Below are 24,883 nucleotides of genomic sequence, written 5' to 3'. Positions count from 1 at the left end.
TAAAGGACAGCGTGGACTTGATCAATGCTGTTCCCTGAAACACAGAAGATAGTAATTGCTCTCGCATAGCGCTTTTCCTCTTCAAAAACATCACTAATGACACAGTAAGCCTGTCTCTTGCAAGGCTATGGACAATTTCACTAATCTAAAGATACGCTTGTTTTACTTGGTGTTACTAATGGATATCTAAATCTGACAGCATGGGGACAGTCTGGATGCTAAGAGCATGTCTTTTTCATCAGATTTCCATTCGGTGCATTCTTGTCTGTCAAGTCATCTGGGAAACATTAGCAAATTACACACCAGCACATTTCATCCGAAAAATCAATTAATATCTGCGCAAAGCCCATATAATTACATGTGCATAAATCTTTACTACAATACTCTTCCCCTGAAAAAAAAAAAAACTAAAAAAAAACCCCACAAAATTGGATATCACAGACTTTCTCAGCAGTAAGTCAATATGTTCAAACTCAAGTGAAATACATAGAAATAAGACTGATAAGAACGATGTGGCAAGAGGCAAGTTGTCAGAATGGATTCAGAATTGGGATGGGAGGAGAGGAAGAGAGAACAGGCAGCCAGGGTCCTGAAAGCCTGCTGTGGCCGGCGGTGACTGACCTTGGTGACGATGGTATTCCATGAGAGAACTCTAATAACAGCTGATTGCTACAGAGCGGTGAAGTGTAGGATGGAGGAGGAGGAGAGAGAGAGATAGAGAGAGAGAGAGATGTGAATAAATGAGAGAGAGAGAGAGAGAGAGAGAGGCAAAGCTCAGGTAATTGCTGCACTTGTGTGTTTGCGGCCTCTGAAACAGAGATGTGTTTGGATATGGACAGGCGCCTGCAGACACTTTGGCGGTAAATTGGCCCACACCGCGTGGACGGGAATCAGAGCTGTGGGCACCTCAAACTAAAAGGGAGCGAGAGGAGCACCTTAAGCTGTAATTACCCATGTGAGCCTGACGGTTCGGTTCGGTTTGGTCCGCCCCGGCATCGAGGGGCTTTGATAGGGACTGGGTGGGGTTGAGGAAGGGGGACAGAAGGCAGGAGTCGGATGGGCTCCTGTCAGGTCTGGAGACCGGCGCCTTAAAGGAAGTTACAGTGCAATGGATGAACGCTGAGCATGGTCGCATTTACTGGAAGACCAGTAAAAGCGAAAGCAAGGAGACCTAAGAAAAGAATAACAGATGGAGTCACCATCAAGATGAAGGGAAGAGATAGAGCGATGAAGATGAAGAAGGGTGAAGAGAAAGTCAAATGGGAAAAAGCTACGTGAGAGAAAAGGGTGAGGGGTGGAAGAATGAGAGAAAGACACAAAGTAGGTAAAACGCTTGTGAGAAACCTGGTGTTGGAGTGCTCTGCGATGATGCTATGTGACAGGGTGTGTGTGTGTGTGTGTGTGTGTGTGTGTGTGTGTGTGTGCTTGTGTGTGCACGTGTGTGTGCTTGCGCGCGCGTGCGTGTGCTGGTGCGCGTGCTCTCCGGCGGCTGGCGCGTGGAGGTCAGGCGGAGCAGCCACACTGAATGGAATGAGGCTCTTGATGGGCTGCCCTAAGCTGCCGGCTGTTACGGATCAGCATGTAGCGGCTCTCTCCCCTCTGCCTGGGCCGATGTAACTCACTGGAGTGGCAAATTACACCAGACCTACAGCTGTAGCCCGACATTATGATTAATTTGATCAGTAATTTCTCCTGTTTTTCATTTTAATCGGTGTGACCATTCTGCTGTGGCAGGTCTTTCAGATCTAATTAAGATAAATTCCAGTGTAACAGACTTGGCAGCGTTTTCCCAGTCAAATCCCCGAGCTCTCCGGGCGCAGAGAAACCCGCGCCTCTAATCAATCAACTTCCAGAAAATCCACTGGGCTCCAGCAATCAGCCCATTAACACACTTAAGCAAATTTCATAATCTCCTGGCCTGTTTGTCATCACGCTTGCTGACCCCCTCCCCCCTTCCCCCCAAGCTATCACAACCTTCCAGATTCAGCACGTCCTCATCTCCTGCCCCATGTGAAGCAGGACTATGGAGGGGACCAGCCACTGAGAGCCCCCCCCCTGCCCACCACCACCTCCCCCCCCATCCACTTCCAGGTACGGTAATATACTGTACTATGCTGGAATAACTTCTCATTTGGCTAGAACTGTAACACCACGAATAAGCTGGCATCATTTTCTGATAAATATGTTGGGCAAAAAAAAAACATAAACTTAAAGCATGTATTGAACATGAGAAAACTGAGTATGTCTCTCTCGAGCCTTGAGTGTACTGCAACAAAATGTCCATTACTCGCTGGCTCCACATGTAAATGGAAGGTGGATAATTTCAATTAAGGAGGAGCTTAATGTTTGAGGAGATCTCGCATTGATTCCCTCTAGGAAGTGAATTAGTTCACTTAGGTAATTTAGAGCTCAGTGGTAATTAAAACCAAGGGGGGGGCAGGAGCCAGCTCACACATTCACTTACGTGTCACCCCCGCTGTGCCCGACCCAAGGGGATCCCGGCATGCTAATGGCCATCATCGCTCCTTAACACGGACTGTCTATGAACATCCAGGGACCGCTGAGGAGCTGCCTCGGAGAGACGCGCTTGGAAACGGCGTCCGCACAGCCCGCCTTCTGTTCAATAAAAACCACGGAACAGACGAGACCCCCCCAGCGGAAATCATTGTAAATGAGTTATTGACACGAGCCACGCATGGCCATTCAACCCGGCCCTGGTGCTGCATCCCTTCATGTTTTCCCCCCTCGCGGACACGGGGAGGAAGATAATGGCCGCCTCTCCAACTCTTGCATTAATCACGGAGTTAACCGAGGCGAGGTAACGAACGCGGCTCCCATCTCCTGGGGCTGGAGTACCTGGATTCTGACAGGCCCGCCCCGGCTGTGGGCGGCGGCTAACGAGCCGCCGGTTCCCGTGACTGGGGGGGCCGCGGCTGCGCCTCGTTATTTGAATAATCGCCCGAAAACAAGGGGGTCATCTACGCGGCGCGCCCGGCTGACAGACGCGTGATTATCCCGGGCCCCTGCGATGCCGCGCAGCCGACGAGGTGATTTTCTATTCCTGTCCCTCCAGGCCAGAGGCACTCTGCAGTGCACAACAGGGCCGTCGCTAGTGGGGCAAAAGGGGACGACGATTCTAGGGGCCTACAGCTTAGGAGGGGGCCCACAGCTGGAGAGGGCCCACAAATTATTAAAAAAAGGGGTGGGGGCAGCACAATATTCGTTCAGGGGGCCTAGAATGCACAATGTAGAGGCTTTGGGGAAGAGCTTAGCACACCCCTTGAAAACCGTACACCAGGCCAGCTACGGAGCCCCGGCGTGAGACCGGACCTCCTCGCTCGGGTAGCGAGGTGTTTACCATTGGCCGGGTCCTCGCCGGATTACCCACCGACATGCTAAATGACTTATGACTGGAAATCCAATCGAAGTCCTGAGGAGGAGCGAAAGCCTTCCAAATCCTATTGCGGGAGCGCTCGGCGCGAGGGTTTCGCGGGTGAACCGGCCCGGCCCGGCCCGTCCTTGGGAGGTGGCCCCGGTGCTCATCGCGGCGTCTCCAGAGACGATCCGGAGAAGACATAACCCTCTTAAGCACCTCCCACCCCCCCACCCCCCCCGTGCCGGGCTTAATTGAATTGAATGAGGCAATCTCTTAATGATGCTCGATGGGGCCACCTTGGCCCTGAGTGTGGCAGGGGACAAAGGGAGTCATTTTTCTATGTCAGGCCCGGATGTGCATGGGGTCTCCTCCCCGTTCCTGACGACGAAGCTTGGGAGTGTAACGGGTCGCCTCTCAGCCCAATGTTCTTATCGTCCACCATTTCACTTGGCTCCAACTAGTTAGGAAAATCAGCATCTGAATGAGAAACCGTTCAAACTCATGGAGGCCATTATTCGGAAACGAAGATGGTGTCTTTAATACAGACATCTGGCTGATAATTTATTTAAGATCCATGAAACTGTCAAGGTCCCACGATTTATTGCTTGCCCAACCTTCTTCTGCCGTATACATTCTGTCATTCTGACCAAGAAGTAGCCAAAGGACAAAGCCAAGACTCTATTAAGCAAGGCTTTGTGTAATTAAGATGAACAAAAAACAGGTATCCTACTCGGAGCCATTGCATGAGCCCTGTTCAGCTCTGATCAACATGCAGCGTGTTGAAACTGTAGATTGTTAGTGGCTGGGGCTGGTGAGGGGATTTGTGCTGTGTACGGCCAAACTCGGGCACAGTGGAGAGGCTGTGTCCAGGCTGTTTGCTGGTGCGTAGCCTTGTCCGGGAGGTTGGCTGGCTCTGGAGACTATTAAGCTGGACACTATTTTTCCTTTGGAGCCTCGCTGGGCAGTGACAGGGTGGAAAGGGGCACAGGAGAAACAGATGGAGAAAATCATCCTGGCCATAAAGAAGGCCACTCCGCAACCCAATTAAGGCCTGACACTGATGAATGTGGCTAGGGGGAGAGAGGCGACCCTGGGCAGCCTCCTCCAGAAATGAAACCAGGGGGATATATAAAAAAAATTATCATCATTACAGAGTGACAGCCAGACAGACAGAGGTGTGGAGATGGATAGACAGACAATCAGATGGACAAAGAGAGAAAGTGGTAGAAGGAAGGATGAGAGGGAGTGTGTGTACAGTTTGTACAGTATGTATGTATTGTTTATGTATGTGTGTATTTATTCATGTGTGTATAAATATATGTGAGATGCTGTTTAAAGAAAACTGTAATAATTTAGCATTATGCTCTCACCCAGGGCTCTTGTCATTTCTAACAATTAGATATATCTCAAGGCTTCTTCTTAAGCTTAAGTTAAAGGGGATGACCATGTTTCCAGTCTCTGGTCCCTGGTCAAGGATATTGGAAATATGTCGGAAAGAAAAGTGTAGATAACATTCTGAGGACTTCTGGACACAGGGGAAAGGGATCTCACTTCTGTAGAAGGTGTACCCAGTGCAGATGATTGATGTTCCTCTATATGTACGTAAATCACCCTGTACAAGTACAGTAATGTGACATTTCAGGTTTTTTCTTTTCTTTTTTTGGGGGGGTCGTGTTTTTTTTTTTTAACATTTCTCACAAGGTTGGGCTGTAAATATTCTGCATGTCTGTGTAAATTGGCTAGGCCAAAAAATAATTTGTGTTCAAATGAAAATACAACTTATCACAAGTTCATTTTTTTTTGTTGTTTTGTTATAAAATTACAATATTCTTCAACACAGCGGCCCATTCCCTGTCTCCAAAGTATTAAAGTAAAATATGAGGGACAGATTTGATTAAGAGGCTACACCAATCTGAAAGAGATTAACCCTTGCACAGTGTCTCCTATATATATTAAAACGGCTTGACAGCCACAATGCAATATTTACAATACAAAAGATAGAATTTATGTGGACAAAGAACAACTTACAGAAATTATGATAAAGCAAACCCTAATTAGGTTTTATGCCTTCATAACACGAGAGGGCATCCGGGATATCATGATCTGCAAAGCAATATACACCCTTCAGTCATTTCCTTTATGTCACAAGCTGTCTATAGCAGGAGAAGTAAAGCCTGAACTACCCACTTTCTATTTCACTTCTTTTTCACGGACATGACAGCAGGCAAGTGCATTTTCCACAAACAATATTTGTAATATCGCAGATTTCTCCAAACAAATTCAATCATCATTTTGAATTATTGCCTCCTTTTTTGACAATTGTTTCAGGACCGGCTTGCCCTAAACTAATATTTCCCTAGACAGACAGTGAATAATGTAAAAGGATGAGGCCTTTAACTGAGCGCTCGAGCACAACCAGGCAATGAAATTCAACCTGTCACTTTCAATTATCCCCACGCCACCCTTTCCTGCACGGCAAGTTTACAACATCAAATCAGTCCACCTATGCAATTCTGCTCGAGAGCCCAGCCCATGCGCAATACTTTCTTACTGAACACCTCAACCGCAATACAGTCCCTACCTTGAATGTTTGCCTAACTTTTACAGCAAACTTTTGGGACTTTCATTAAGGCTTAATATTTTTTACGCCGGTGTCATCACTTGTTACATACATATGACAGAAAACCATCTGCATCTTTAATGAGCACATTTCGAAAGAGGCGTGGCTTTGCATCACAAAGTATTTTATATATTATTTTTACACCAGTTTAATAAAACACATGCTAGTCAGTTGTGAACAGTCAACAGTGTGCGTGAAATTAATTAATGAACTTTTTCATGTTTTTGAACGAGGGCATTTACTCTGTGACATGTTTGAAATGTTTTCATAACATTGACTAATTCACACATAACAAGTTTCAAATTTAATTTATATACAAAGGACACTCTTTCAGCTCCTGTTTTTAAATGGTCTGTAGGCCTTGAAATATGCGTAAGTCATTGGTGGGCACTGGTGTCTTCTAACGACACATACTACCTTGTCATAGTGACCTGGTTACCCTGGTTACCTCCATGGACAAGATCAGATGCTTTCTGTAAACACAGTCTGGTGTTTTCGTCTGAAACCAAGATACCTGCCTGTACAGACATAACATCTGCCAGGTTGTGCCACAACACCGCTCTCAGCGCGTGTCTGCGCAGCGTTCGTCACGGCCCTTACCTGGAGGGGGGTGGGCGGGGTGACCGGGGAGGGCAGGCTGCGAGCCGGCGAGTGGTTCTGTTTGTGCGGGGGGGAGGCGGCTCCGGGGAGGGACTGCGGGGGCTGGACAGCGCCATGGGAGGACGAAGTGGAGGAGGCGGAGGACGAGGAGGAGGAGGAGGATGACGAGCACTGCTGCTGGTTGGACGGAGGCTGCGGATGCTGGGCCGTCAGCTGATTGTGGGAATGGGGGTGCGTCTGTCCCGGGTGCTGTTGCTGCTGCTGCTGTTGCTGCTGTTGCTGCTGCTGCTGCTGCTGCTGGTGTTGCTGGTGTTGTAGTTGTTGCAGCTGCTGCAGGTGCTGGAGCTGCGAGTTCAGGGATGAGGTAGCTGCACAGGAAAGAGAGAAACATGCATCAAAAACAAATGCAGAACCAAACATTATTGGATCCGGCAACTTACTGTTTGATCAGCTTTTTTTAAATATAAGAGGACAAAGGTACAAAGCACAAAAACTAATGTATAAAAACAGTGAAGCTTATTTTTTTTCCATTTAGGTCAGCTGAAGGCTTTTCAGCATTTTGCGGAAGGAAATGGTGAAATTAGGTTTTACTTCACTGACAAAAATCAATGGAGGGGAAATAGCACAGCTCTTCCAAATCAGTGAGAAAATCATCTTCATTTGGAAACTTTAAAGTGAAACCCCAAAAGACAGACAGCCACGCCCGTCCTCCCGGCACACGGGTTGCGCCAGCCAGACGGTACGTCCCGGGGTATTGTGGGTGAGAGCGAAAGAGAAGAGAGAGGCGACTGAATGAGACTCCAAGGTTAAGTTATGGAGGAGCTGATCAACAATTCTGTCAGCACTCCAAAGTTTGCGGTGTCACCTCGATACAGCGACGCATTAAAAATGGCCAGACCTGACAGCACTTATCAGCAGGGAAGCAACTGGGCTGCCTGATCTCAGGCAGCTATGGAGTGAATTATACAGCATGCCTCGCACAGGTAACTTCACGTGAAAAACAATGGGGGTGGGGGGGGGGGGTGGGGGGAGGAGGAGGAAGGACCTCAGTGTCCGGCCAACAAACGAATAGCCAAATAATTACTCTAATAACAAACTAATAACCGAATAATTACCAAATCAACTGTTTGCCTTCAGGATTTGCGTTGCTGAAACACGTTTAGAAGCGGATTCCAAGGTAGTTTGGAAGTGACCAAGGGCCGTTTATAGCCAGAAGGCGGATTCTCTCCTTTTTTGTGCAAAGTGGAGATTTGTTCAAACGAGTGAACACACATGAAAGCATAGAAAACTACTGTGAATAGGAAAATATATATTTTTTTAGTGGAGAAATATGTTTCACCCAAAGACTGAAGCATAATTTACATTGTGATCTTGTTTCGTTCCAGTTGCTTTAAGCCTTCATTTATTTTCACACATATTGTCTCCTACATTAGTATCTTTTTAAAAGCCCTATCTCAGAAGCAGATGAGACAAATTGGCCGGAGCATTATAATGCACTGAAACGACAGCCTCAGGTACAATTACTTACTGTACACCATGATGCTGCCAAATTTGGTTTTACTTATGACTTAAGTCTGTCAAACAGTACATGCTTACTACTTGCATGTACATAAGATAAATTCCTGGATTTGAGAAACTACAGTAATTAGGGATAATGTGCATTCAGATGACAGTAAATGTAACGATAATGGTCAAATTGATTGTATATTGATTGCTGCATTAAGCATACACTTTTTGTCCATTTATCTTCATGGTGAAAAATTCAGAATGGAGATTTTCACCATATCTTAAAGGTTGATTGTCACCACATCAACAGGAATTAGATCTAAATTTTAACTGAATGATGACAGTGATAACAACAGCAACAAAACTAAACATAATAAAACTGTTGAAAATACTATTTCATCACAGTGCACACTTCATTATGAAAGAACTGGTCTTCTGCTGATCTCTAGCTGTGTTTATGGCAAACATACTGTATAGTCCAACACATTTATCTTTTTAATCATTAGGGTTAGAGACCACATGTAAAAATAACAAAAGATTTTCTTTTTTTAACTCCTGTGCCATAATTCTAATAAGGACCTGTGGAATTTCTTTGGAATCTCATGATTCATTTTAAAAGTAGATTCAGAGAAATTGTACTGTTGAGTGAAAACTTTTGAGCATCTGCCGAACTTTTTTATTTTTACTGCAAGCAAAGTAATTGTGGCAGCGCAAGGGCTATCATACGACCAGGAAGACGATAAAAAATTCTCTGGTCATTACAACCTGAAGCCCTCTGTTCTGCTGATATATTACAGTATCCCGTTCAAACCACTTTAAGGCTTTTACAGCCCTGCTATGCTATATGACAAGTGTTACTAATTTAGGAAAGAACACCCCTTAGAGGAACTAAAACTAATCAGCACATAAAAAATACAGAGCTCCTTAAACTCTGTATTTTTCCTGTTTAAACATATTACAGTCAATTTTTCAGTGGTAAATCAACACTGACAGAGTACAGTTGACCCCACTTAGACTCCTATAAAAATCTATTAGGGTTAAATTAATACTAACCAGTTTACCATCTATGGTGTTGCCCAAACTTGAGGATGCTACACATGCAACATATGCACACACACCCATGCACACAGGTACTGTACACATACACACACACACACTAAAACCCATGATAAATTATCAATATTACTGTTTTGGTAAACAGTGAAATTTAGAATACATTTTCATACCATCAAACAGTAGAAGTGCCACTTGTAGATTCAGAGTAACCACTGCCACCATGTATGCATGTACTGTAGAAATAGCTGAGCAGTGCAATTTAAGTTACCGAATGAACTGACAGTGTAGTGATTATAAGGCAGACAAGTGTATACACTGTGTGTCATAAATTTCACTGTGTATGCACTGTGTCATAAATCTCCCAAAATTGATTGAGTTTTTCAAATAATAACTCAGAAAAGACACATCACAATCACATCAATTATTTCTTTAGCTGCACTGTAGGTGCTGGGTTCTGGAATTCTGGAACACAACAATATTTGATCTGAGATGCCTGCGGTTTTGCACTGACCTCTCTCCAACTCTGAGCAGCAAAAATCACAATAAAAAAGACAAAGCCTGTTAGCCAGTAAACAGCGCACTTTTACATTCCTTCTACCTCCTGACACATTGACACCACTCTGGTACCACACCATGAATTATATATAATCTCCACTCCAAAGCCAAGAGTCCAATTCTAACTTGAAATGCTAGGGCAAGTTGTCTCACAAGCTCTGACAGGACCGGCTGCTCATTTTTCTTGCAAGTGGACCGAAAGAAGATACGAGGCGGTGTTAAAGGAGGGAAAACAGAAGCAAGGGAAGGAAGAGGAAGAAAAAAAAAAGAAACAATAAGGAAAGTTCTGTCAGAAAATTATCTAAACCGGAGGAAGATCAAAGTTGATTTCAGAGTTTCCTCCAGCACCGATTGCAAGGCCAGAGAAAAAAGAACAGCAACAAAAGAAAATGAAGAGAGGAAAACAAATTCAAGGGGAATAACTACAAAGCCCCAAGTGGTCTTATTATATGGCTACACTGCAGGTAACTATATTCTTTAACGGCAGTGCTTTATAAATTCTGTCATCTTGTTAAGACTGTCAGGACCACTGACCTAGCCTTCCCCACTAACAAGGCACCTGGCTTTATCACACACATTCCTTTGACCAATGTTCTCAGCTGGCTGTGGCCAAGCAAGGAACCTGGCAGCTCGCTCCTAACTAATTGTTTTTTTTTTTTTTTCTCCTGCACATTCTGCAAATAAATGAGAAAAAGAAGAGGAGGAGGATGCTCAGAGGAGAAGAAGACAGGGGAGAAGGTATTATGCATCCCTCAGTGCTCATTATCTCCCCTTTCCTTCTTGGTTGCACGGGGTGCAGATTAACATGCTAAGTCGCCCGCCTTCAAGATAACAACGGGACGCCGAATCAGAGCCTTAACTCCTCCCCGAAGAACATCGTAAACTGCGGGCCGCTGAAGACCCTCCACGATCCCTCTCATCGCGGCTGCTGCTGTTATTTTCTGTACTGTGCAGTCGGCCATTGTGCCGAGTCCAATTTAAATGGCACACTGACAGTTTTCGAGCAATAGAAGGAAAGGGCATAGGAATAGCAGTTGTTCCTCGTCCTTTTCAATACTGGAAAGCGCAGCATAACAGTGCAAGTAAATAACCTCAAGCAAATAAGACACAGGATATATTATAGGCGACAAATGATAAAGATGGGCAAAAAAAGGCTATATAAAATAAAGGACTGGTAATGAGCTGTAGCTGTTTTGTCCTTGAAAATATGTATATCCAATATTCTTTTGTTCTAACAGAACTGTTCCAAGAAAAGGTTTTTAAATATATTTAAAGCATTTGGTCCCAACTGTACATGAATTATGGTTCATACCAGCATCAAATTACTTTGAACTGAATGTTTGATTTTTGCCTTCCTAATCACACAAGCTTCCTCTTAGCCCACCTCTTTGATAGGAGACTAGGGAACACATAGGGCATGTTTGTTTTTATACAGGTGCCCTTGTATATCTTCTCACCCCTTGTTTTCATACACAAATAGCAAAAACAGAAAGTCAAATTTGAACGACTCAGCTATAACTCGTAGTGAAGGTTTCAGGAAAGATTGATTGTCAGAGGTCAAAAAGTCAGGTCAAACCTGGCTCATTTGTCAGATGAACGTCATTTTTGTTTTCTGTGTCATGGAGAAGCTGGGGAAAGAGCCTCAACTGTTCCTCATAATTGGAAGCCTGGTTCCAGTCTCCGCCAACCTGTATTAACACACCCTGCCTCACATCTGTCTCTTTCATTTCCATTTCTCAAGCCTCCATTTTGACTTCTCTCTCTCCACCGAATTTTGGTCCTGCCTGTCTTTTTATGTTTTGACAATAGCATATGCCTTGAGTGTGGGCGTGTGTGTGTGTGTGTGTGTGTGTGTGTGTGTGTGTGTGTGTGTGCCCGAGTACATGTGCGTGTGTGTGTCTGTGTGTTATGTGTCCTGTAATCTGAGCCACAGCTGTAATCTGGGAGCTATCTGGTTTGCAAAGTTATCATCAGTGCAGATGGTGCTGTTGCCATGACACATCAGAGAAAATCAATATTTTGCTCTTAAGTATTGTTATAAAGTATAAATACACTTAAATGGAGATTGTACAGACAGATCTCAAATATAAATAATCACTTCCATCCAATCACTGCCTGAGGAACCAAATAACCTTTTTAAGTGCATTTCTAACGGTAGTGTGGCATAATGCTTTGGGAAGTGGCCTTGCAACTCAGAAATTGTTAATTCAATTCCCATGTGTGGTGCTGCTGTTGTACCTTTGACTAAAGCACTTCATCTGAATTATTCCTGAAAATATATCAAGCTGCACACACGGGCTACCTGCAAAAAGAATGTCAGCTGGGTCGGTTTCTCTGGATAAGGGTGCCCGCTGAATGTCTAGCATGCAAATGGAATTATACTCTCAGTAATTTAGTAGATGTATGCAAATGAGTATGTTTATTCAAATCAATATGAACTAGCCTAGACTCCTTGTAGTCATGAGTATATGCAATCCCTTTTGTGAAAAATACAATTCTGAAATATTAACAATGTAGACAATGAAGAATAGTTACATGATTATTTCTCAAAATGTAAAAACTGTCCTGTGACTTATGACACCTGGGTGGTATTTCACAAACCGAAATGAATTAAATCAGGATAAGTGCAAGTTATACGGCTTGAGATAGCTTCACTCACATGAAATGGTTAACTCCATTTCACAAAAGCTCTAAGATTAATGTGATCACTCCAGCCTGAGCTGGGTATGTCAAAGGGAGCTAAGTGCATGTGCATGTGCATGTTAAACCTTTCAAGGCACAGTAGCTGCAGATAATCGATTGATGAAAAGAGGATTATTGGGAAAGCAAGACAGTACATTTATACACATAGTCAAGCAAACTTTGAGTTTTGGCTCAACTAGATTTGATTTGCTGTGGAGCAGGTTGTAGATTCTGGATGTGTTGCCATGGCAATGATACTAGAATGCAACTTGATTTCACAAAATGATAAATTCGGTTTTTTAAAATATTTACGAAGTTAATGAGTCAACTTGTCAATCCTGCTTCATAACCTAAACACCCTGCATATCTTCAGCTTGCCCAATGTAGTTTAACTTAAAATGTTAATATAAACATGTTTTATTAATAATTGCTAACAGTACAATTAATTATTTATTTAATGAAAACCAATGCAATATGCCTCTAAGTGTTAAATGTGCATATGATAAATATAATCATGTAAGTGTTGTAACAACTTGTCTGAGTGAAATTAAATGCTAATGGGATACATTTTAAGGAGGCCAAGTACCATAAAATACACAGAATACACACTATTGCCATTGCTCTTTTCCACATATTTGGGATTACAATCCTTTTAAAAACTTTCAAACCTTGACAAAAAATTGCAAGGCTAATATGCTAATATTTGTCCTTAGCTGTATAGCACTGATTAGCCATTAAAGTCTCTATTTTAGGAAAGCAAAGAGTTACTAACACGAGTGAAAGCACTGGCGTACATCAAAAAGAAGCCTTCTCAAATACATTTTGATTTAAAAAAAATAAATTGAGAGTTTGGCAAGAAAATATTGTACTACGTACATCACAATACTTCCAAACACATCACGGAACTTCTTTTATTAAGAAGCAGGGCTATCATAAGCCATCGACTTTGACACATTTTGTCAACGCGTAGCAATGTGTGGCACTTAAGTGACATCTTCCTCCTAAACCATTTGACATAATGACAGGTAATATCCACGCCTCCATTTATTCTTTTGATGGTACTCAATAAAAGTTCCAAAAAATATTGTTTCTGTATTTTTTTTTTACAACTTTACAGCTTCGTTTTTCTTTCTCTCCCAATATGTAATTCCCAATTGTGAATGTAGACGTTTAGTCATCTTAATGTTGTTCTGTCAGTTCGGGAGGACACATGCCCGGCACTAAAATGTGTGTAGACAGTCATCAGTCAGTTCACTGGAGGACTGCAAAGCTAACACAGCTGGTGCAGCCAGAGCACCGGCACCCAGTCGACCAGCGAAACTTGTATTGCATGATGAGGCTGGAAATACCACACTGACATAACCTTCCCTCCATGACACTGGCACCCGGCAGAAATCGGTAAAGGCATAGTCAGGATTCAGCACCAGACCACACGGCACCTCTTAGAGCTGGCGGGTGGTTTTGCACGAACACACTACCTGGGAACCTCAAAATGGCTGACATGAACCAATGAATCTACAGTAATTATATTTGTTTTTATGAACCATTGAATAAAATTTGAAAAATTTTAATCAGACAAAACCATTTTTACACCAACCAAATGCAGACATCTTTCCTGTGAAAAGTGAGTTATTTTTAGTTGCAATTTGTAAAGACGTTCAATGGCTTTGTATCACCATAATTGTACTGCCTTTTTGGTGAATGAGAAGATGTTGCTTTTGAGTTAGGCCATACAGGTCTAAAAACAAACTGTATTTTGTACCATGGTAGATTTACCTAATTTTCTACACAGGTATCCTTAAGAAATAGCACATTTTGTATCATAATGATTTCTGAAAATACATTAAACTTTCATTGGTTGTTTTTATTTGTAGATTACTATCCTACATGTACAGTAAATTATAAATAGCTAATTATAATATTTACCATCAAAATAAGGAATAATGGAATTATGGAATATTGAACATTTAATGAAATTCAATAGACCAATAGACCAAAGTCTTTAAAAAGTTATTATGGTATAAATGTTATGACATTATTGGCTACAAATTTTAATCACCATATTAGTTGTTTTAAACTTTTATAGTATTATACCATTGTTGCAGTTGTAGTCAAGTTACTACATCATCAATTATTGATTTTGGTTGGCCATAGACAACCAGAGTAATTTCATTTTATACTTATTTCAAAGTATAGAACATGACAGCATTGCCTTCATCATAGGTATAGAAACAGGAAATCAGTTTCCGGCAAAAAAAATTTTCATAATGAAAAAAGTTTCATAACAGAACAGTTCCATGCTGGACAGCAACAAAAACAAGATGGAAATTTTCAGGGTTATTTAATCCAGAATAATTGGAGATTATTGTAACAGGAACCCTAAAGACTCCACATTGGCCAATCTACTTTTTCCAACAAATTTTAGGACTAAAACTAACCAAGTTGGAAGAGAGGGATTTTACAAGCAAATATGAATTTACAAGTTGCTATAGAAACGGTAATCATGAAACATGACACTGGGCATTAAAGCTGTAACAGTCAACAACTTCCAGAGCAGGAAAACAAATTGAAGTACATCTTTACATTATATGGATAATATGACGATTGGCTGTATATATTAAAAAATGAAAAGAATGATGGAATGAGAGGGATCATTAGTAGTTTGACATAAAGTATTAGCACACTCTTTTGTTCCGTCCCTTGCTGAACGCATAGCGCACGACAATTAAGTTAATAAGGGCACTTGATTTGCTGATTGATCTGTTGAATCTGCTTTGTCCGGCGAACACATCATGCTGGGAATTACGCACTCACGGTTTTGATTTAACGCCTCGCGGACAGCCGCTCGCGCTCCCAGCGAAGCCACGGTCAATGCGCAGCCGCCTCTCTCTCTGTGTTTTCGTACAACAAAGCTTCGAGCTAACGAGCTCCTGAAAACGATCGGATCCCTCATTCCTCATGCAGCGCACGCGGCAGCGGTGCCCCCCCCCCCCCCCCCCCACGTCTGCTGCAGGCAGGCAGGCAGGCAGGCAGGCAGGCCCGAACCCCCCAAAGGGTTCCTGTTTATGAGAAATCTAAGTCAATAAAAAGAGTTCCTTCCGCTAACCCCCGGGGACACCTGTAATTAATTTTAAGTCATCAAGCGTGGTTTTCAGTCATCTACCGCGGCCGGTGGCGTATAACCCCGGTGTTCCGCGCGCTTCATTAATTTGCACGGGCACCTTACCCCTGGTTCATTCAGACATGCACAGGGCCTCGGGATTACCCCTTAAGCCCGTTAAAATGGCTCTAATTGATGACTGTTTACCGAAGCTTAATGTAATGGATTTATGCCCTGATTAAAATCGGGAGATTTCTCTGATTGCAGCTGCTCCTGCTCCCATTCAGCTTGTTTACTACTTCACTCCCCCCCCCCCCCACCCCACCCCACACCACCCCACACCCCCCCCACAAACACCCCCATCTCCCCACCCCCACCAGCATTCTCACATTGGTGGTGTTTGATCTTGCCTTTAATAAATGTGGGATGAAAGCCATCTGGCAGGGGGTGGCTTTACCTGCCTCCTAAAATCCAGCTCTTCCCGGCATCTCCCCGTGAGCGAACGTCCATCGTCGCTTGGACGCCTGATGAGATTGGGGGCCATTTAATCGAGAGCTACAAATTAGATGACAGCATTTTTCCTCTTTCGATAAAATGCTATGAGTCCGCCCAGTAGGTTCAGCATTGCCGTGCATTTACCCGTCCTGTTTGGAGGGTGCAGAAAATTAAGCAATCAGAGGCTGAGTGGGTACCTACAGTTAAATGAAAGCACCCAGAGAGTATACTTGATCGCAGGCTACCCAGTCCTCTATTTAAGTCCTCCAAACTCCACAGTGCATTTTCACAAGTAGGCCACCAGCAAGCGCCCCCAAAGAACATTATCCCTCTCCACCGCATTCAACGATATGCATAAAAAATGCTTTGTTTGCCAATTTGTGCTAGAAATAAAATTTTTATTTCATGTGCCTTATCAAATAATAAGCATTTTCCTCTTAAGAATGAGCACAATCCTAATAAGCACCATGCAACTAAAATTCTATGCCATTAGGACAGAATGCAGACTGTGCGAGTACCAAAACCCCATGTGGTGATGCACAGTCAGACAGAGCATTGCCCAGACAAGGAGGGCTACATTCTGCAGTGTAACACCTTCCCCTTTGTTCACTAGCAACCCCTACTGGATGACCAAGTGCCTGCAATCTGCCTGTCCTTCCAATGAAGTAGACTTGCAGGGTGAAGAACAGTTGGTTGGATGATTCTGTTCTCAATTATTTGTTCAAGCTCTCTCACATCCGCAGAACAGTGATACTGTACACTGGGCCAAATGGGGAGGTCCTATTAGATATTCAAAATTAAGGTGAAAAATTCCAGACTTTCAGGAGGATTTGCATTGTTCTTTTTAATGCCCTATGATTTTCAGCATTTGCCATGGAAGGTTCCACCTAATATTCTTTCCATTGCTTTTAATTGTTGTGATAATCAAGTTAAATCAACTATTGTGGAAAATAAACCCTCCATGCAGTCATGCATCAAAAAGAATTTGTTAAATTAAAGACTAAAAACAAAAGCCTGATTAGGGAATCCATAAGAGAATCCATTCCCTAAGATTCTCTTAGAGAATCCATAAACCTTCTCCACACACATGGTTAAACATTAACATTTACAAATAAATAAAATAAAAACAGGTAAAATAAAATAAATACATTTATCATAGGACAATAACAACAAAATGAGGAATTTCCCTGAAAATGTGAAAATCTGAAAAAAACTCGTTGCGTTCAGCTGTTTCCTCCAAGTGTCTTCCATACAGAGTTGTTCCGGCCAATAGATTGCCTGTTGTCCAGCAGACAGGGTTTACCCATCACTGCTAGAAAAGGAAAATAGATGTATAGAGCACTGTGACGTGCCACAGAAACCAGGTTGCTACAATGGTAAGGGAATTAACCATTGACTTTGAGCTGAGGAATAGAAGTAAAATAAATATGGGGTGTGTTACCTGCATACCCATACCGATGCTTTGTGTGACAAAACGCAATATTCAAAGGCACAAAAACTCTGTTTGCTTTGTAGATTTCCTATTCAATTTCTGGATGAACACCAATTAACTGATAGCATAGCTAAGTGAACACAGAATGTATGTGTTACTCCTCCATTGCATGTGCAGAGTGAAAGAAATTTTAGTTTTGTTTCAGTATTTCATGAGATTCAAAATGAAAGCTAAAGATAACCATGATTTTAAAGTATGACCACTGGCCACCTTCCCCACAGACGACGATGTGTTAGTGAAGTGCTGGTGGGGCTTTGAGAGAACAAAATGGAGGTGCCAGAGACTAGAGCTGAGAGAGCTGAGGGCTTAAAATTCGAGGCCTATCACTTGTAGGGATCTGGGGATAAAGCTTCAACTTTGTGATGCAAGATGCTATCAAACTGTGTTGTACATTTCTTGCCCCAAGGGGGGATTTGAAAGTATTGGTACCACTCTATCAAAATGAGAAAGAGAGAGAGAGAGGGAAAAAAAGGCCTGTGTCGCGCGTCTTTGATGTTTCACGCATTGATTATCTTCAAGTCCCCTGCCCCCTCCCGAGCGAGGCGCGTCCTCTCCTCCTTTCGATAGCCCCGATATGGCTTAGCGGTACGGGACAGAAGGAGCGCTGGATGTCCCCGAGACGGAAATGATATTTTTTTGGTAGCGCCGGACCGGCGTGGCGGCGGCCGGCCTCTCTTGCTTTTTTTTTTTTTTGTCCTTCGAAACGGAGAGGCGGTCGACTCCTGAGCCTGCGGCTTGACCCGGCGAGGTTATTATGCGGTCTTCGTGTTCACATCGTGTGTCGTCGGACCGCAGCAGAGGCCGCGAGTAAAAGCCTCATGCAAAATGTATGCTTATACGCCCGTTTCAGTGGGTGGAAAAATCAATACTGCAGGCTTGATGCACAGAAATGACTGAGTGCTCACTGACTGACACTAAAAGCACCAGGAGACTGAGGGGGGGGGGGGCTATATTTGCTGCTCAAGAAATGGAGTGTATTAGTGCTCTTATAATAGTCTGCTCACCTTGTATTAGCCCTTCATCTGGGACTATTTTGATAACAATTATGATTGTGGCAGTTTAAAGCAATTACGCCATTACAAAAACAAGAAAAAAATAAAATAAAATGGGGGGAAAAAAAATAATAGGGAGGTATCGAAACCAAGAGAGCAGCCTGTTATTTAGCTCTCTTAAAGATGCCATCTTTTATTTCATATCCCAGCAGGAGCATTAAACAATTATTTAGTAGGGAGCAGTGCCCTGAAGAGAGTGGGATGCAGTCTTGGCTCGCTCGCTCACTTAGGATTGAAATGAAGTTAATGAAAAGACAACGGAGACATGGGAAGGACAACAGAGGGCCTTTTGTTCCGCGCTGCCTCACTTGGATGTGCTTTTGAAACTTACCACAGACCTAGAGAGCGCAGTCTAAGGGCTGTGACATGTGGGGGAGAGCTCAGTGGGATGAAATGAGCACAAACAATGGGATTCGCTCTTCATTTCGGCTTCCATCTTGGCTCTTTAATTATTCTCTTTAGTCGTCTGGGAGAGGCTGCATTTTAACACAGCCCCTCGCGCACATGCCCGGCAGCGCACGCCGGCTTCCGAGTGAAGATTTCTTATGATTGCCAACGCGCTTTAATTCAGCCCAACAGAGGTGGAACATAAATCCCGCGCGAGCAAACATGCGAAACTACAGTAGGCACAAATTAGCATGAGGCAGAAAATAGATCAGTCACATACAAATAGTCGTGTAGACGATGTCACGCTCCGCTCCTCTACAGATATTTTGTCGTTTGATGTACCAGAAGCGACCAAAGGCAAGCGCTAACGTATGCAGATGCTTTCGCAGATATACTGACACACAAACATACACAAACACTGCGTGTACATATTTAAAATGTGAACATTAATATATACAGTATACATAATTGTTTGTGTTTTTAATAAGATTAAAAACATTTTCTTTTGTGTATGAATGTGTTCCATTTTTTTTTTCCACGGTGTTTCATACATTTCCCATTTTTTACAGAAGAGATTTTTTTTTTGCCGGTTTAGTGGTTTCCTCCTGAATTGTATATGAGATATCTGAGTGTCTAAAACGATGTATGATAAATGAAGTAGCACGCTACTTATACGCTTATCATGTTCGCTGACTAGCAACAGGTTCAGCAAAGGGCACTGCCAGTAAATGAAATTTTCCGCCAGGACAATATATCATCAGAAGAAATGTATGCACCCGAAACTTACAAGCCTTCTCCAGATGCGGACAAGGTGCGGAATGAGGAGAGGGAGGGAGGAGGGAGGAGGAAGGAGGGAGGGGGAAAGGAAAAGGAGCGGGAGGAGAGGAGCAGATTTGTTGAACCAGCTCTATTTTCATATCAGCTGAGGTCTGCCTTTTTTAACTATTTCGGCCGTGGCTCGAAATTGAACGCAGAATAGCTAATTTCACAGCAAAATCCCTTTAAGATAAGTAGGTATCCTCTTACAGTGCATAGTGATATGCATGGTCATGTAATGTGATTCTGTATGTGTGAAAATCCTTTGCTGTTGTAACAGATTTTCCAAATTGTGTACCACTCCTCTGTGGAAAATTCTGGAATATTCCGGAGAGACAAGGATTTAGGCTCCAGGGTTTATCAAGAATTTCATATGAATATTTGAAATGAGAGACAAGGACAAAATATGTCACTCTCATTAATATAACAGCTTAACAGCAATGCAGAAATAAGATAAACCCAAATTACTATATGTACTGACCTGCTAGACTAAATTCATTTTACACATCTATTAAGGGATAAGCATCAAATAGATTCATTACATTTTTGAACTAATTAACTTTTGAACCCGCTGACATCGAGCGAACTGAAATTGAAGAGGAAACAGCTAAACGGGTAAGGAGGCTGGGCAATTAGTTTAATTACATTAATAGCTTATGGATCCCCTGTGTACTGTATGTAGTTAAGAATCAAAATGCACCTTGTATGAATTAAAGAAGAGAAAAGGCTGGTTTCATCTTTGATGCTTTCATTTAGAAACTAAAAGCGGTTTAAAATGTCCTTAATGAATAGGTTATTAAACCAACTCTTTGTTCTTAGCCAAACAGGCTTCAAAACTGAGCTTAAACCAGTGATTAAAGTTTAAACCTTTACCCACAGAAAGAGATTGAATGTGACAAGAGAAAGGGAGGAGGAAGGAAGCGTACTAAAAAAGAGAGGAGAGACTGGAAATAGAAAAGCAAAATTAAAAAGGAAGGGAAAAAACTGAGATACTTAGTACTTAATGTTGGTCGCTTGGATCGGGGTGAAATGGATCCCTTCCGTCCACACAGGCGATCGGACCGAGGCTCTTTGCGGCCCGCGCAGATGCTATCTAATCTATCCGTGATGTACTTGCGGTTAGCCTGGTGGGGTTCTCTGGGGATCATTAGACCTCCCTCACCTCTCCCCGGGGCCCTTTTTTACCCTGCTGACACTCTGTCTGGAGGGGGCCAAAAATACAGCCTGCCGCAAATCCAGACCCCCAGAAAGCAGGGCTATTAATTAGGGTAATTAAGATCCCGCCTACAGTTACAGACCGCAGACTCCTTTTAACGCTTACTCGGCCCTTTTACCGATGCTAATGGTTCATTCTCCAGCCATTTGCTAGATCAGTCTTTGGTTTCAGAGGAACAGAGTGGGAAAACAATACGTAATATTGACCTTTTTTGGCAACCTGGGGTAATACACACCCACCACCCACTTCTTACTGTTTAAATGCACATGGTCTTACTTCCTCTGTTCTATACCCCTTTACTCAATAAACATTGTTTTTACTTCTTGGTTGATTTAACCTTTGTGAGAAGATAGGAATTTTTTTCACATTAAGTGATGTTAGCAAACTACTAAGTGCATGCCTGAAGTGTAACCACGCTCTTTCTGGTGGTACAAATGTGAGGATATGTAATACGTACCTGGTATGACTATTAGACTTTTGCCTAATATGCAGCTTGAACATGTCAAGAAGGTATAATAAGTAAGCATATAATAGGAGGTATAATAGTTTTGAATTAACTTACTTGCTTCAGCAACAGTTAGATAGGGTAATGTATGGACTCAAACATTTATAGCTGCCCCTTTGTAAAAAATAAGAATGAATTGATTCTTACTTTATGGATTATGGTTGTTATCCTGTTTGCGGGAAACACAGTGCGTCTTCACGCTTGAAAATAGGCTGCCAGATATCGACTTGCGTATAAAAAAATATTTATCCAGAAAACCTGGATGTACATCTTAAACCGTAAATGTACATGTTTTTTACTGCTCAGATCTAAAATACCTCCATCTGTAAAAGAGGAGCACATTTGTACTCACGAGAATGCAATGCTCTTTCTTTAACAACCCGGGCTAAAAGGCTGAATGCATTCAACAACACAGCCTGAGTAGTGCAATGAGTCATATTATAGGAAAATGGAGAAAAAGGATACAAGCCTCTTCACTGAACACAATCCTATATTGTAGGCAATCTGTGATAACACCATTTTCATTTCAGTTCAGTCCCATAAAATTACCATTAACATTACAACTCATGCAGAACGCAGATAAATGTAAAAATGTCAACCAATTCTTCCAGATGGGAATTTCAGTTCCACTAGATGACCATCTCTCTCTCCGCTCTCCCCACCTTGTCTAATATTTCATTTACAACATTTCGTAAGTTAATTTTCTTCCCACTGACCATGTAAATCACAAATCAATTTTCATTTAAAAATGCTTGACTACAGATTGTTCCTGAAAGCTTATGGAATATGTCTGAGCGAGCCCTCGGAAACCCTTCAATGTGAGGAGCACAAATCTTTTGGAAACCCTTTGGAAGAGAAATAAAATAAGTAATAGCTTTGACTGAAAAACACAGGCCATTAAGGGATGGAGCAGCAGCAAAAAATACTATATATCTCAATGCAGTCCCTGATAAGCATTTTAACTGCCTGCATGCTATTTGATACCAGTCTGATTGCATAATTAAATCATCATCTTAGTATGTTCCACAGTGTGGCTGACTAACAAGGCCGCAAAAACATATGAGAACACGTGTGTGTGTGCGTGTGTGGATGTGTGCATGTGCGTGTGTGTGGCTTGGTATGTGCGTGTGTGTGTGTCCGCTTCCCCAAGGTGAAGATAAATACATACACACAGGGAAACACAAATCACACATCTACACACCCATACACACACACACACACCAGCGGGCGCGCGCACACACACACACATACGTGCACAGATATCCACGGTTATAAGCCTAATTGCATTTTCCCATTACATATTTGACTGAGCAATGCAAAGGCCAGTTCCAATCTGCAATAACGTGGTCTGCAATAATGCGCTGTTATACTTCACAAGTTCACAGAATGAAAGCTGGCTGAAAGAGGGAAGGCGCCAAGTTTCCCTGGATTTAATGCCAGTTTGAGAGCTTTTCATAATTGCAGCCTTTCTGCACTGCCTTTCCATCAGAGGAAATAACTGCATCGTCGCTCAAAGGAGTTTGTTAACATTACAGAATGCTGATTAGCCGATGTGACTAACACAATAAGTTTTTTTTTTTTTCATGAAATGGCTTTAAAAAATAAAATTGCAATCATGTAACTGCATGCTTATGGTCACACATCTTGTGTTTGTTTATATTTGCCAAGCGTCTTCTTCCCTGGCTTGCCACAGTGGAGACACAAGTCATGTACTGCTTTATTGAAGCAGACACAGCCATTTCCTATTATCATTATTATTGTCTTTTTTCCCCCACCCTGACCACAGGAATATCCTCTCCTTTTTCGCGCGGGATGCGATGAGACAATTTACTCTCCTCTGGCGGCTGAGCCTCCGCAGTTTAACCGGAATGACATCGCTACCAGCCGGGGAGACGCGCGCGTCGGAATGTGACAGTGCTGGGATTTAGCGGGTTCACTCCGAGAGAAACAATGGCAGCGAAAATAACGCCGCGGCGCGAGACTCCAGAAGGAAAGCCTACGCTCTTCCGCCAAGACCGAGCGAACGCGCCTCCCTTTTTTTCTTATCGACAATTCCTGCTGGAAGTTTAATGTCTATTCATTTTCCTCAGATCTCCAGCTGTCTTTTAGTGTAAGGTGACGAGTGGCACTCGCGTGATGATTCTAGGAAACCAGCATCTTTATAAGGAAATAAAACGAGATGGTAGTGGGCCCCTTTATGGGCTATGACCAATCCTGGTCAAGATATGAACTGTGTGCCTTGCCTTGAGGAAGACAGCACCCCCCCCAGCTAACTGATCTCTTGGCCTATGAGATCATCACCAAATCCAGGACAAGGCTCTCCATACAGGGGGTTCCACGGAATTAGATGTTTGACTGACTGCAAATCACGTTAATTAAGTGTGTGTAAAAATGTGACATGGTGAGAACAAACATATTCCAGATCACGTGACTCAGATTGCATTCATTCATTGCCTTTCAAATGGCTGAAAGAACATGATTCAAGTATACAAGAGTTTCAAGATCTGCATTGATGAACAGTATTATAAATGCATAAATTGAGGGAGTATGTCCGTAGTTAAAGTTATGTACTGTTATATACTGTTAATAAACACTTCAGAAAGCAACTGGAAGTTATATATTTATGCCCCTAAAAATAAGACAATAAGAAGGTTTCTGTGTTTTTTTCACTCTTAACTGTTCATATCTGTCTGGAAAGTAGTGATGTTATGTGAGTAGAACAATAAAAAGCCTATTAGTTTGTGGAATTGGGTGATCAAAATTTTTGTTTCTTAATGACAATCTTTGGTGATCGACATCCTTATGAAGAATATTTTGCCCTGTTCTATTCCAAACAACATTCCTCAAGTTAAACAAATTCTAGAAATAGATGTTTTCCCAATTTTAATACTACTTATTTTGTATAATCAGTAAAAAAGCGTGGGAAATACGAAAATATGAATGACTATGTTACATTACGTTCATCTTATTCTATCAGTCAAGAGAGTATTATACAATGTAAAACACTGAATTTCAAATAAATTATGAACATTCTTTTTTTGAACAATGAAGACCACAAAATTCATACAATGTGAGTGCTTGGGTGTATGCATGTGAGCTTTTTGTGTGTGTGTGCGTGTCTATACGGGTGTGTGTCGCCATGTCTGCGTGAGCGAGTGTGTAACTGGATGTCTCCATGCTCTTGAATACATTAAGGCTGGCCTTTTTTTTCCCCCACTGTCAAATACATTCATCAGGCATGCGTCAAACCTGTGCCGGGGTTGTACAGTGCTGCTTATTGAAGACAAACAATAAACCACGGCTGGATATCAATGGAATGAGAGAAAGGAGATGAGAATCCAGTCGCTAGCGCTGCTGGGATTGCCTGCTGGATCTGGTTCAGCGGTGGCTTCATCTCCACTGGCACCTCTCACTCTCAATTATTT

General features: G+C 42.5%; 1 protein-coding gene across 1 annotated transcript in view; it reads right to left on the bottom strand.

Annotated features, from left to right (window-relative positions):
- The window catches only part of pou6f2 (POU class 6 homeobox 2), a 129,632-nt gene that overhangs the window by 39,275 nt on the left and 65,474 nt on the right, over positions 1–24,883 (bottom strand). The window contains exon 6 of the mRNA XM_035415383.1: positions 6,597–6,964. Within this exon, the coding sequence (XP_035271274.1) occupies positions 6,597–6,964 (368 nt within the window). The remainder of the gene's footprint in view (positions 1–6,596; positions 6,965–24,883) is intronic.

The sequence above is a fragment of the Anguilla anguilla genome, chromosome 4 (genome assembly GCF_013347855.1).
Source record: "Anguilla anguilla isolate fAngAng1 chromosome 4, fAngAng1.pri, whole genome shotgun sequence".
NCBI classification, from domain to species: Eukaryota; Metazoa; Chordata; class Actinopteri; order Anguilliformes; family Anguillidae; genus Anguilla; species Anguilla anguilla.
This window is presented reverse-complemented; position numbering and strand designations above follow the sequence as displayed.